Source organism: Bombus impatiens, unplaced genomic scaffold, assembly GCF_000188095.3.
Source record: "Bombus impatiens unplaced genomic scaffold, BIMP_2.2 scf_0640, whole genome shotgun sequence".
NCBI classification, from domain to species: Eukaryota; Metazoa; Arthropoda; class Insecta; order Hymenoptera; family Apidae; genus Bombus; species Bombus impatiens.
The window spans coordinates 2,006,496-2,022,106 of record NT_177059.1 but is presented as its reverse complement, the minus strand read 5'-3'; the positions used below and the strand labels follow the sequence as shown (position 1 = coordinate 2,022,106).

The 15,611-nt window shown below is 37.2% G+C and overlaps 2 protein-coding genes across 2 annotated transcripts; both read left to right on the top strand.

Moving 5' to 3' along the window:
- The first annotated feature begins 3,247 nt into the window (after positions 1-3,247).
- LOC105681185 (dentin sialophosphoprotein-like) lies at positions 3,248-9,035 on the top strand. The gene is made up of 4 exons (XM_012389209.3): positions 3,248-3,332; positions 3,534-4,787; positions 5,033-5,265; positions 5,385-9,035. The coding sequence occupies exons 1-4, from the start codon at positions 3,326-3,328 to the stop codon at positions 8,829-8,831; spliced, it is 4,941 nt and encodes a 1,646-aa protein (XP_012244632.1). The 5' UTR covers positions 3,248-3,325; the 3' UTR covers positions 8,832-9,035.
- Positions 9,036-10,254: 1,219 nt separating this feature from the next.
- LOC100742348 (beta-galactosidase) lies at positions 10,255-15,576 on the top strand. Its single transcript, XM_003491855.4, has 10 exons — positions 10,255-10,732; positions 11,420-11,592; positions 11,781-11,931; positions 12,013-12,076; positions 12,157-12,251; positions 12,583-12,810; positions 13,453-13,624; positions 14,031-14,152; positions 14,289-14,696; positions 14,972-15,576. Exons 1-10 carry the CDS (start codon positions 10,661-10,663, stop codon positions 15,425-15,427), a joined length of 1,941 nt encoding a protein of 646 aa, XP_003491903.1. The 5' UTR covers positions 10,255-10,660; the 3' UTR covers positions 15,428-15,576.
- Positions 15,577-15,611: the final 35 nt, after the last annotated feature.

Below are 15,611 nucleotides of genomic sequence, written 5' to 3'. Positions count from 1 at the left end.
TATTTTATTCCCACTATTATTTTATTTATCTTTATTCGTTTATTTAATTCCCATTAATTATATGCTCTCTTTGAAATGTTCCACACAAGCTGATAATCAATATTGACCGTCTATTCATCCAAAGGTATCCTTAACAGCGGCTTGAACAACTGGTAATAGAAATGAACTTTGTAACTTTATAACGTTTATATTGATTCATATTAACCTCTAATCAAAAAGGTTTGAGGTCCTCCGCTTAATAGCCTCGTTAACCCAATTTACACGAAAGAAGGGTATAGAGACGCGAAGATTAAAGGAACCATGAAGAAAGAATTTATAAGAACACTGTACTCATATTATGCTAGTAAAAGAATGGTGTTCCGGAAATGAATTCAAGTGGTTTAATTCCTTCAGCAATTGCGTAAAAGCTGTTTGTGGCACATCATCACAGAAGACTGAAAATATGTGCTTTTATCTTGTATAATTCTTAGAAACGATCGTATAAAAGGAAAAAGTGGATCTATAGTTTTTTTTACAATTTTATCTTATTTTAATATTACTCTATTTTTTGATCCCATTAATGAACTACCGAACTGCAATATAATACGGTATACTTACGTATCACAGATGGATAACTTATATCATTATAACTTATATATTAACTTATATTAACTTATAACTTATATATTATTAACTTATAACTTATATATTAGAGAAAGAGAGAGAGAGAGAGAGAGTTGATATATGCTCCAAATAATTTTTAAGAACACAATTGAAACTATAAAACCTAAGAAAATTATTATTTCGTCTATTAGATATTATAACGGATACTATATTTTAAGTATTTCATATACTTCTGCATCTGATGTACAATTAACTCTTCTGTAAATGCACAAACATCCACAGTCCGATTATCATCTTTTACTAGAAAACTAAAAAATGTAAAAGTTAGTTTTAGTCGAAGCTTCGTATGCAATTTAACTAACGTTAAAATAATTTCCTGGAATACGCAAGACGATATAATTAAGCGGAAGATTTATGCATTAAAATAGACGAGTGCCCTAAATGAAATAGTTCTTTTATTCTACTCTTAACATCGTACGATATCTCTCCTAGCACGATGACCCGACACAATGTTCGTTGACTTTCGGTACGAAGAAAGAATCTGTCCATGAAGACTTGATTACCAGTCGTAGTATATTTTCCGTATTTTTTAAACATCTTTCCGTATAATACCGTAATAACATGATTTCTTTCCTGCTTAACGGGGAATTCTGTTGCAATTTCACAGTTATCGATATCTGATTTGCTACAAATGTAAAATCAAAAGCATCGACCAACAGAAGAGTATTAATTTACAGCCCCGCTAATGATGACGTATTAACAAACGTCGTGCATCCATTGCTTATGCTCGTCTCGTCGCCTTCGATGAGAAACGAGAGAAATTACTCATGGAAGATACCATTTCCCTTTGAATGAAAGATACCGCTTTAAGAAACTTTTAAAGTAGACATTTTTTAACTGAAAAATTCAAATAAACAATTTCTAATTACTTTCTGTTCTATACATTTATATTTGATACAAAAGTTCTCGACCGTTATAATTTCCTAGATGCTACTAATTACTGAAATTTACGTCTTGGTGTTTATTAAAGGGAGAGACCAACAGAAAAATCTAAGAGAAAAAATGGCAAACGCTAATCTCTTCAAAGCAGTCATGTAACAGGGGTCTTACCTCGAAACACAGGAAGCTACTGATACGCCTTATCGATATCAGCTACGCTGGAAAACCAACAATGAGAAGACTCTGGGGTAATTTCCATCATTAGTAACTTTGAAAACTAGTACAGAAAAAACGGCGAATGACCTATTATCCTGCTGGATATCGGGTTCGAGACACTGCAAAATATTCTCCATTCCGTCCAAAAATTTTGCCCACAAAATCTGCCTCCAATCTCGAAATAATGCAATTGTTGCAAAAATTCTGTTTATTGCGTTAATTCGTATAACCTGATTACTCGTAAACCCAGTTTTGGTTGATAAAACGACTCTTGCCATTGGTGCGGACTTCGTAAAAGATTCTCGAACTCGCACGAAAGTAAACGCGCCTCGCACTATACCAAGGTATGAACTGTACACGAATCGAGAACGAAAGTGTTGAGACAGAGAGATATGGGGCACGACTCTACTAGCCTACTTTTACCAGCCTCAATTTCACTAACCTACATCTGCAGCCCACGACCAACTTGAGAGTTTCGTTTCGTTTCGTTTTCACTTTCGCTGACCGCAACGGTCGTCCTGACCCGACCCAACCGAGATTTCTATTAACCTAGCACACGCTTGCCGAACAGATCTCTCTCTGTCGCACCGAGGAAACTAGAGTGTCCTGGGTCAGGATCACGTTCACTTTCGCCGCTTGCACGCTCTCTACTACAGTCACTTTCGATTTCCGTCACTTTCGACTCGGCTCTCACAGCTCGCTTGTTAACTCTTTGTCGACAGGCTTAAACATAGTTAATTTTAGTTTTAAAAAAATAGCATCATTTTCCTCGAAAGAGTCAACAGATCCTGTGTAGGAAATAACGTTGATTCACGTTGGTCGATGTTCAATTTATTTGGAGTCTCGTATCTTGTATTCGTTTCTTGTATTTTGATGCTGAAATTAATTTTAGGAAACATTGTAATTATACTCTTAAATCTCATAAGTATCGTAATTTAAATAAAAATAAGAGGAGTATTATGTAACCGTGCAACGTTCTCCTCCTTCGACGCCTGTATCATTGCAACCTGTCAATATCTCCGAATAAATGCATCGACCTATAAATAGTCTTCTCACGCGTGTACCTAATAAACAGCCATTGATAAGAAACGAACGTAGTCCTTTTAGTTGTAAATCGTATATCTTCAAATTATTACAAAATTGAATATCTGTGAATTAAATTTAATTAAATTCTACAGTTAATAATTTTTCATGGTATCTTCCATCATGGTGTTTGATTGAAAATAATAAAATTATATATTATATTTATAACACAGAGATTCGAGTGTGACTGCCACATCATCGCGATAAATCTTATTTAATTTACCATTCCAGGAATCGACGTGGAAATTACGTATGAAGGATTTCGGATACCTTCTTTTTTAGCGCATAACGATTGTTTATGGTACGGCAAAGTATTACATGAGAAATGAGATGAATCATCGTAATAATAGCCATAAATTTTTCGTGATAAGAAAAATTTATCTGGCGGCGACTGTATAAAAGGACCTCGAAAAATGTAGCCTATCAGTAAAAAGAGAGTGTCAACGTGTCGTCGAGAATTGTATCTAATAAAAGTTCCAAAAAAATGAAAGGTAACGCTGAGAAATTAAATATTATTCGAATGGGTGAAAAAAGTATCCTAAATTAATTAGAAATTTATTTTTATATCTATCATACATCTAAATAATTTTTCCATTCAATAAACAGAGTTAACAAAGATTAGCTTCTTTTGTATAAAAAAATAATATCGTCCAAAGTATCAATAAAAAATAATGTTTTCTTACCATCGACAGTCATCGTCAATATCCTCCTCGTCTCTTCAGTCGTTTATGTCTATGGCGCTCCTTTCGACAAATCGGAATGGCTTTCCGCGATCAGAAAGCTCAAAAGAGAACGAAACATCGAGGAAGAGAATCCACTCACATGGCTGCGCAATTCGAATACAGAAAAGAGTGCGTCGAACTCTGACTATCTGCAATGGCTTCTTCGAAACTCGAAACATCGTGACGTGAAACACAGCAATAAAAAGCATGAAAAACATTCCATTCCCTTAAACCTACTACATACAAAAAACAAGTCTGATTCATCGGACAAATCCAATTCCGAGCAAAGCGAACTGATCTTATTTAGGAAGAAGGACACCCGACAGAAAAATTCAAACGAGGAAGAATCTGTGGAAAAAAAGTCTGGTGAACTGCGTATTCGTAAAAGGAACTCTGACGAAGAATATTCTCGCGAACAAGACTCTCATAAGCGGAAATCTGATGGAAATCGTCGTCGTAAAAAGGATCGTCTTGAAAAAAGTTCTGCCGAATCGTGGAGTTTAACGGATGAAAGCGATTCCTCCGACTCGAGTTCTGACAATTCCTCTGATAAATCTAATAAGAAACACCAGAAACGCCGTGAATCTAATTCCATAGATAGAAAAAAGAAAGATGATTCGCAGGGAAATGACGGTGATAAAAGTTCAAGTTCCAGTTCTTCGTCAGAGTCTAGCAGCGATTCATCTTCTAGCGAAGAAGATTTCGAGGAATATTTAAAAAAATCATTGAATAAAAAGAAGAACTACAAAGAAATAAAAGATATACTTAAACATTATAAAACGAACGTTCAATACGGGAAACTGTACGAATGGAACAGACGTAGGTATTTGGAATGGAAGAGAAAGATAGACTTGAAGAAGAAAATAATAAAAGCAAAGAAAAATTTACATACAGATAAATTAATGAGCATTTGTAATATATTAGAAGATAGCGATCAGCATGAAGATCAAATAAGGAAATGTGTAAGAGATTATTTGTCTACGAAAGATGAATTTATTTTTGTAACAGATCTATCGTTGATTCGTCTCCTGTCGTCTGACGAGAATAAAGTTAATAAGTCTGTAGAGATAGAAAATGAAAGTGGTTTTGAAATAAATGTTTTAATCGAAGGTAACTCACAACCTGGTGAAGACTCGAAACAAGCTAAAACTGTGATCAAAACGATTGATAAAGTAATCAATGGCGATGGACTTTGGAAAGAAACAGAAACTGTCAATGTAACGGGTAACGTTTATATTTATATACATAATTAATTTATTATTATTAATATTATTAATATTATTACTATTATATTATTATTAATATTACTAATATTATTACTATTATATTATTATTAATATTATTAATATTATTACTATTATATTATTATTAATATTATTAATATTATTATTAGTATTATTAATATTATTATTATTAATATTATTGCTTTACGCTCAGTATAAAATTAATCATTTTAATTTCGTAAACAGACGATGAAGAAGCAGCTGTTGACGGAGACAATGGTTCCGATAAGGAAGAAAAATTACCCGGTAAAGACAAGACAAACACAGCTGAAGCAACTGGTAACGGACAAGCAACAAACTCTACTGTTCGACAACATAAAGTTATTTCAGCGGGTGGACAGGAAGTAGTGATAGAATCTGGTTCAAACTCAGGATCAGTTGTAGTTGAAGGAGGAATCAGGATTTCGGGCAACACCGAGGTAATAAGACAAGCAAGCAATAGCTTAGTGATATAGACCTTTAGTGATAGCAATAAGCAGGTACATTCACAATACACGATAATAAATACGCGACTAAGTAACGATGATTTTCTTCACAGACAGGAAACGCAAACGCTGGAAATTCCGAGGATGCTGCGAACGAATCAGCGGACTCAAACGTTCACGAATCTGCAACATCAAAATCCCAAAAGACAACTTCTCAATCAGCTTCACAAAGCGAAGTTTCTAGAGAATCAGAAAATCAACGTACAACTGAACCTTCCAGTTCTAAATCAAAAACAGCTATTAATGACGCTCCATCCGGCAATGATCGTGCCACGATTAGACCAAATAACTCTTTAGGTGAAAGTTCATCAGCTAGCGGTGGTGCCAGCGGATCAGAGGATTCGAATATTAACGAATCATCAACTGTAGCATCATCTCGACAAACAACTTCAGGGGCTCGACAAACAGAGTCACGAGGTCAACAAACAACTTCTCAATTACCTTCACAAACTGGAGCATCCAGGATCTCAGAAAACGAGCAGACAACTGAAGCCTCTAGCTCCAAATCTGAAACAGTTGTCAGTGATAATTCATCCAGCAATGATAATAATACGGATAAACCAAACGACGCTTCGAGTAAGAGCTCAGCGCCCGGCAGTGACACGAGTGAATCGAGAAAATCGACTTCGCAAACTGGACCGCCGTCTGAAGCATCAAACAACGCTTCAAACGAAGAATCTACCACTGATGCTGGCGAATCGGGAGATTCGAATGTTAGTCGATCAGCGGCATCGGGTGAAGTAACATCGGTATCTCGAACAAAAGATTCTGAAGTAACACGAAGACAACAGGCTATTGAATCGTCGACTGTCAAACCAGTTAACAATGGCAGCGTTACAGCCGAAACAGGCAACGGTGTGGATAACGGTGAAACATCCACCGATACCAACAAACAGACAGATGTTAGTGTTAGCGAGTCTAGTACATTGAGGAATGAAGAAATACGAACGTCTACGACTTCACGTACCAAGTCAGAAGCTACTACTACCAATGGCAGCGTCAATGTTTCGAGTAACGTAGATGACAGTGGTAAACCTACCGACAGTGCAGATGCACAAACAGATTCAAATACCAATGAATCTTCAACATCGAAGGCTGAGGAAACGACATCGCCTGCTCCTCAATCAGAAAATTCTGGACAGACAAATGAAGCATCGACTTTGAAGCCGAAAGCTACTCCCAGCGATGATAGTGCTGGTGTATCGAATAACGTAGATGTTACGACTGATACAAACGATGTTTCAAGTAATAGTGGAAGATCCACCGGCAGTAAGGGCGATCATGCTGCAGCGTCGAATGACGAGCAAACAGCATCATCTTGGCAACCTGAAACTTCTAATGTTACAGATGGACAGCAGGAGATCGAAACACCAAATCAGGAGTCGGAAACAACTCGTGTAATTACCAATGGTGATGAAACGAGTACAAACAGTTCCAATGAGCAAACGAAACCAAGTGCCAGCGAGTCTTCGACGTCAGATACAGAAGCAGCTTCCGTTTCTCAAGCTGAAGAAAGTTCTAGCGCGACGCAAACAGTACAGGTGACTGAAGCATGGAACTCCGATTCAGAAACGACGAGTAATGCGGAAAATACAAATAACGCAAAGGGTACTTCGGACAATAGCGGAAGATCAACTAGCAGTTCTAATCGACAAACAGATTCAAACGACGATGGATCCATCGCAACAGAAAGCGAAGAAACAACAGCGGCTAGTTCTCGAGCCAATGGTTCAACTGTAACAGGAGAAAAACAAGGCAATGAAACATCAAGTACACAAGCGGAAACCAATCTTAGTAACGACAGTGCCAACGCTATTACCGTCACTGGCAAAAATCCCAATGTTATCACTGTGACTGATGACAGTGCCAATAAAAGTTCGGACAGCGATAATTTAATCGCTGGTACTAGTCGGCAAACAGATTCAAATGCTGAAACAATAAATTCGAACGATAGTAAGTCTACTACGAGAAGCGTGCAGAGAATATCTCCCTCTCAAACTGACCAATCTATCGTAAGTGGAACAGAACGATCGACTGAAACAGCGGATACTCGGACAGCTTCTATCGACGAATCTTCTAGCGCATTAGATGGTTCGAACATTACGATTATCGTTATTAATGGTACAGAGAATGATGGAACATCTATCAGCGTTGATAGCGAAACAAATTCTAATAGCAGTGAATCAGTAACCGCAAGAGGAGAGAGTGAAACTTCTACCGATTCAGATGGAGGACTTGCAACTGAAGAATCGTCTTTAAAGCCAGGAACTACCCAAACTGACAATAAGATCGATACATCGAGCAACATAGGCGAAACGACTGAAACGGAGACAACTCTAAGTAACGAAGAAACGTCTACCGATGAAAGTAACGGGCAAACAGACTCGACCGTTACCGAATCCACGACTGTAGAAAACGCACGAACATCGGCATCTTCCTCTCAAACTGAAACGTCCAGTGATCAATCCGAAACAGAACAGTCGGTTGAAGCGTCCGGTGCTCGAACTGAAACAGTTGCTACCGACGAACCTGCCGATACATCAAGCGATTTGATCGCTACGATTATTGTTAACGATGGTACAGATAGCGAAACATCAACCGGTGCTGATAGTGGAACATCAAGGAGCACCAATAGCGAAACGACGGAGTCCAGCGCTGATGAATCAACAGGTTCTACCGCTAATGAATCGACAACAGCAGAAGGAGAAATAGATACGTCTTCTCCAAGAAGCGAAGCTTCTACTGCTGCAGGTACAGAAGTTGCAACTGAAGAATCAGCTTCGGTATCAGAAACAACAATAGCTGATAGTAACGTCGATGCATCGAGCAGTAATCGTGTGGTAACAGGTGAAACAGACGCTGCTGTAAGTAACGAAGAAACGTCTACCAACGAAAATGATGTGCAGACAGATTCAAGTGCTACTGAATCCACAACTTTAAAAAGCGCGCGAACAACATTGTCTCCCTCCCAAACTGAAGAGTCTAGCGTATCTGAAACAGGACAATCCAAAAGAGTTCCTACTAATAATAGTATCAATGATATGTATAATAATAGTAGCACTAGCAGTGGTATTTTGGAAATTAACGAAGAATCAACGATCAGTGTCGACGAAATAGATTCAAGTCCTAGCGAAGCTACAACTTCGGAAAATACTCAAACAGAACCATCCATCGTCCAAGCTACCGATACCGTTACAAAAGTAGCATCAACAACTGAATTGCAAACTCTGCAACTAGAAATCATTCTTACTGATGTCAATGGCACTGTATCGGATTCTTACATAGTTGTACTTGATAAAAACAGTAATAATACAGATAGTATCTTGGATATTATTAATAGATTACCTAGCAGTAGCAGCAAACAAACAAATTCAAAAGTTGATAAGTCTGCTACTTTAGGAGATGCGGAAATATATAATACACTCGCTTCAGAAGCAGTGCCATCGGTTCAACCAAATACCAATGTAAAACCGGAATCTCCTATAGTAGGAATAAATTAAAATTGAAATGATTAGTAGAGATGAAGAAATATGTACGTCGATACCGACGTGTAGTAAAATTGTATTATTATTCGTTAAAAGTTACTTGGGTTCTCTCGCCGAATAATTTACTAATTAACAATATCGGTGAATCGATAAAGAACTAGTTACAGGTTACAGAATTGGCTTTTATAATTTCATGATTTTACGTACAATCAGATAATTTCTAATTTGAAGATTTATTTGCAAAGATTTCATTTGTTTTATTATGAAACTCGTTCCTTGTGTAACAGAATCAACTTGTGGATTATGCGAAACATTTATTGGTAGGTACTAATGATTTATATAAATACATAAAGAGATCTAAGAGATAAAAGGAATTTACTAACGTTTTGAACTGGCAACTTGTAGAATTTCTCTAATAATATTGCCAGAATTGTGTGCAAAAGATGATAGAATGACGTAAACATTCTTTAAACGTTGATTTCTATTTTTTATAATACAGAACCGTTAAAAGAGTTATCGTTTAAAAGAAAAGAGTATACCGTTAACTATATCGCGATATAGTTACAGATTGGAAAAATTATTAAAATTTATTAGGAGTATTTACAACAAAAACTTGCGCTGAACAATCATTAAGAAAACCTTACGTCGTGTATTTCGGTCAAATCTTTCAGATATTCGTTGAAAAATGATGACTTGGTGTAATATATGTAAGTAATAAAGACCATAGTTGTAAAGAAAAAAGGCGTAAGATGTTTGTCATTTCATCACATGATATATGAGATAAACGGCGACGCTCTGCTGTTGAACGACTTGATTTATGGAATTTACGATAATTAATACCCAAAATTTCATTAGAATATTTTACATTATATCAAGATAAACGATAAACGACAAAACGATACCAATATATCAAGATAAACGATACTTTTCTACCTGCTTATTTTTTCCACGACAAAGTAGCGGTGTAAAGCTTCGAACAGCCTGTATCAATCCATATAGTTTTATTAAAAAGCCAAATTACGAACATTCGATAATTCTGTTAATTAGCGACTATTCGCCAATGCGTATACTCGGAAGTGTCGTCGAATTTTTATAATCTTCTTATTGCAATGCTTAATTACGAACAATTCGATTTAAATAACATTTTTTACAAAAGGAAGAAATACCGACCGCTACCAAGCGCTCTTTAGGATAACGACGATTAGTATTTCTATGTATATGCGTATACATGTTACATATGCGCTCGCTTATAGGATACGAATAATTTTTATACAAATAAATAATATTCCGATTAAGGATCTTTAGAGATTTAAATGCTAAGCAACAGAAGCAAAAATTAAATAATACAAAATAATAAAAATTACGATTTTTCCCAATCGAACAGCCGTTCTAAAACACTGTCTCGTTCCCATAGTCGGCCACGTAACGGATCGTTCGCGTGTCCGGTGGCAGCCGATCCGGGCCGCAGTCATCCTGAAGCCACCGTATCGGTCAGTACAGTGTCCGTGACACGTCTTATATCGGCCAGTGATATCTCGACCTGTCCTCGATCGGGTCAGAGTGCGCATTACGCAGCAAAGGCAGCCAATCGCGTCGACAAACTGGAACGTAACGACGAACCTCTGCGTTAGCTCGGTTCCAGTTCGATAATAAACAGCTATTTGCTTTCCGTTATTAACAAGACGAGGATGCGTCCCATAAATATAAATGCGGTTATACACATTATTTCATTGATAAAATCGACTCGACCATATATAATAGTTCGACGAATGTAACTGCTTCCAGACACAGTGTTTTAGGTTTTACATAGATACACAGTCAAAGTTCTAACGTATTCGGATAAGATGTTGACCGTTTTACTGACCTTGGCAGTGACTAGTGCTGTGGGAGAAGTGGTGAACATCCACGTAAACAATGTAAGTATCGTGAGAAATATTTGTTTCCAAGAATAGTTTAAGATTTAGATGTAAAGCAAAGTATAATTTAAATCGTAGCTGTATTTGTTCTACGAATGTTTCTTTTTTTTTTTTCTTTTAACTGTGTCTTAAGGAGTTAGAATTTGAAATCACGTTTTTTGATTATTTTTGTACAGGTATTTTATAGTAGGAGATTGCGACCAATTTTTTTGTTCCTTTTTCAATTTTTTTTTTTTTTTTTTTTGCAAGGAAATTACTATTCGTTCGAGCATTGCAATTTTTATAAGAAAATGACGCTCAAACCGCTAATAATCGAAATCGAGTATTTCTCGACGCCTGATATATATGCACTTTTTAATAGTAATCTAATAGCAGGTGTTTTATTACATTTAAGGTATCATATTGAAGTATAGTCGCTTAGTCTTTCGAGATTTTTACCAAATGCTTCTGAAATATTAGCGAATCTCGACTAATGAAATATTCTGTTTTTCATCGGTCGTCCAACGCGTTCTTTCAATCGGACAATTCGTTTGGGTTTGGAAACGCAGTTTACGTGGATGTAGCAATGCGGCACACTCTGTAATTGAATAAGTGTGTTTGCACCGTTTAAGTTGGTCAACGAAATAATAGAGAGACATGCGGCGATTTTGAGAAGAAATTCTCAGATTCGTAACTTCGCAATTCCAGGATACGCAGTCGAGATTCAGCTTCGAGGTCGATTACGAGAACAACCAATTTCTGCTGGATGGAAAACCCTTCCGATACATATCCGGCAGTTTTCATTACTTCCGAACGCCCAGGCAATATTGGAGAGATCGTTTAAAAAAAATGAGAGCAGCCGGGTTAAACGCTGTTTCAACGTGAGTTATCTTTTTCTCATTATCGGTACACCGCTAATCGAATCAAATTAATTTATTCCTACGTCAAAGTTTACGATTAAATCGTTCTCATCGTTCGAAAATTGCAATATTGGACGCTTTTGCTTCTCATTCATATCTTACCGTTTTAATTTCGAAGGCGAACATTCTTCTCGCGATTTTGTCCGCAGATACGTGGAATGGAATCTTCATCAACCGACTGAAAACGAATGGCATTGGACAGGTGACGCGGATGTAGTAGAGTTCATAAACATCGCTCAGGAAGAAGGTTTGTTCGTGCTTCTGAGGCCAGGCCCTTACATCTGCGCGGAGAGAGATTTTGTAAGTATTTCTCGAAAATGTTGTACTTTTTCATTTTCTATTTCATCGTTCATGAAAATAAATAATATGTTTTATATTCAGGGTGGACTTCCATACTGGTTACTAGGACGAGTACCGGACATAAATTTGCGCACAAACGATCCACGTGGGAATTTTTAACGATTTTTAACTGCAGGTTATTTCTAAGATTTATCTCGTAATCGAAGTTCTCCTTCCGCTTTGCAGGATACATGAAATACGTAGAAATATATATAAACGAAGTATTGGACAAAGTTCAGCCCTACCTAAGAGGAAATGGAGGACCTATAATAATGGTTCAGGTACGAAAAAGATACTTTCGCGACAAATAACTATCATTTTAATCGCAATGATACTTCATTCGGAAAAGAACACGTTTTGGTCCGCTCTCGAAATATCATCGTTTGTTACTTTTAGTTCTTCTAAGAAACAAAATATACTTCTCTCTAACGTTTTTAAGAAAGATTGACGATACAATTCCTAGAAAATACTTGTCCGATAATTCAGCGTGAAGCGAAGAGAAGTAGTAAGACTCCGAAATAGGTTCGCAAAAATATATTAACAATCGTCGAACTGCGAATTTCTTAAAAACGAAATCATAGTGACGATCGTGGAATTTCGATGATGTTTTAGGTGGAAAACGAGTATGGAAGTTACGCGTGTGACACGGAATACTTAATTCGGCTTAGAGACATAATGAGACAGAAGATTGGTACGAAGGCACTTCTGTATTCGACCGATGGATCAAACCCGAATATGCTACGTTGCGGATTTGTACCAGAGGTTTATGCCACCGTCGATTTTGGGACCAACACGAACGTGACGAAAAACTTTGAAATAATGCGCATGTATCAGCCACGAGCAAGTATCTACGAATAATTAAAATCGTAATAATTTACACATATCGATCTTTGATCATCGTACAATTACAATTATTAAACGTGAATTTTTAATTAGATAGACTTCGTATTGAACTGACAATATCGGTGATATAACGGCAAGTATTTTGATTGAATTTCATGCATATACGTATGAAATAAATTTATCTCCAATTTTATACAATATTTGTGAACAGGTTTCGTGACACATTTATTGCTCTCGTTATTTAAATATGACTTTATATGGAAATATATGTATATAACGAATGTATATAACGCAACAGTTGTTAGACACGTGTGCAGTGTATACCGACATATGCACATTCTCCTTCAAGGCTACATCGCGTTATAAGTATTATATCACGTAAGGTTAAAACCTACGAGTAAGATCAGAGGCATTCGTAATATGCCAGTTGCCAGTGTTCAAAACGTAGAATACGCGTTTAGATTTACGTATTTGAAATACGCTTTTACGTAAAATCAGTAGAACTTAATTCGAACGAGATACTAATGAGAAACAATTGCTCTACTTTTTCTATTTATCATTTTAAACGACTTGTCGGTCAGATTGTATAACTCTTGATCATTCTTTCTTGTTAAATGGCTATGTTTCGTTTCTCTTTAGGGTCCCTTAGTAAATTCTGAATTTTATCCCGGATGGTTGTCACACTGGCGGGAACCGTTTCAAAGAGTACAAACTGCAACAGTTACGAAAACCTTAGATGAAATGCTATCTTTGGGTGCTTCTGTTAACATATACATGTTCTACGGTGGAACAAATTTTGGTTATACCGCTGGTTGGTATAATTTTTCTAATTTTCTAATTCTAACGAAAAATTCAGAACAATTTTTTTCAATTTTTCCTTAAAAAAAAAAACGGCTAGAACACGCGTCAAATCGTTGAAAAATATCAAAAAAGAAATAAAAAAGAAAATTCTCGGTACATGTGTCACATCTGCAAGTTCCTTTTCCGAGAAGAAAATTTACATAATATTCCTAGATGGCCTTCTCAACGGACGGGAGAACTATCGGTTTATTAATTGCAAAATTTAATCGTATCGTGTTCGATACACGGTACATGACATATACTCGTATAATAAATCCTAATATTCAGAAACTCTTCGTCTCGTCGATATGATAAGACTACAGCCTCGACAGCTGTATAATGTACATAGATACTAACTCAAACGCACGATGCCACAGGTGCTAACGGTGGCCACAACGCATACAACCCGCAATTGACCTCTTACGATTACGATGCTCCGTTAACCGAAGCTGGTGATCCAACGCCGAAGTACTTCGCGATCAGAAATGTCATATCCAAGGTATTATTCGCGATTCTTCAAGAAACTGGACAACGTTCTTGTCTTTTTTCCCCCAATTTATAATAATAATAAATATAAAAATCGTGGTATACGTTACTCTTACATCTCGTTAAATAGCATCGATTTTTTCCTACAGTATTTGCCATTGCCAAACGTGCCCCTTCCATCACCATCTCCAAAAGGAGATTACGGTACGGTTCTCCTAGTGCCAATTCTACAATTATTCGAACCTCGTGCCCGACAATTATTTGGAACGATCACGGTCGAAGCAACGAACCCATTGACGTTCGAAGAATTGGGACTGCCTCATTGGCTGGTACTATACGAGACCGATCTAGTACGTGGCCGTCCGGATCCTGCGATTTTACGCGCCAAGGTTCGGGACAGAGCGTTGGTCTACGTAGACGATCATCTCGTTGGATTTCTAAGCCGTACCGATAATATCTACGATATAAATATAAAGGATCTTTACGGACGAAGACTGAAGCTACTGGTCGAGAACCAAGGACGATTGAACTATGGAAGTGGACTTCGCGATTATAAGGTCAGCCAGTCGATTTCATCGTTCCTTGACACAATTGCATCGAAGTGGATTAACGCGTGGTAGTCTGATTTTTCTTAGACACTGAGAAACAAATTTTAAAGCTAGCTTAACCGAACTTCTGCCGATCGAATTCGTTTCTCTGAGCCGCCAACGTTCGAACAGCGCATTATTCGAATGAGAAATCGCGAAGAAAATAGGATGATCTTACGTAGCTATAAAAATAACGATAAATTCGCGTATTATCTTATTCGTTGAATGTTCCTTCTGTCTACTAGGGTGTTTCGGAGGTAACTCTAAACGGTATTTCCCTTGGCCCTTGGAAAATGACTGGATTCCGTCTGGATAGCGTCCCGTCTACTCCTCTCGACGACATCGAATCCACCCTATCCATAAGCAAAACTCTTATCAATGGCCCAGTTATACTTCGAGGAAACTTTTCAATCTCTGGCCAACCGATGGACACTTATCTAAACACCGATGGTTGGGGCAAGGGAGTCGCTATCGTCAACGGACGCAATTTAGGTCGATATTGGCCGGTGGCTGGTCCTCAAATCACTCTCTACGTTCCTGCATCATATTTGAGAACAGGTGAAAACGAGTTGTTGCTGGTTGAATTGGAATATATACCGATGTCCAAGGAGATGAAGTTGCAAAACGAACCAATTCTTGACCACAAAGTTCGATATTCCAATAGCCAGGATAACTCGAACGATATACGTGTTTTAGTCTAATCGTTGCTCGGAAAACTTTTACGAAGCTTTTAGTCTTCTGCGTTCTTAAAAGGCCGGTTATCGTGAACCGTGTCCAGGATGATCGCTGCGTAATGATGTTCCGTGGGAAATTGTACGAAGAAAATAAATTTTATACTGATACGCAATTGGAAATTTCTCGATTAGTATATTTCCCTAATTCGTT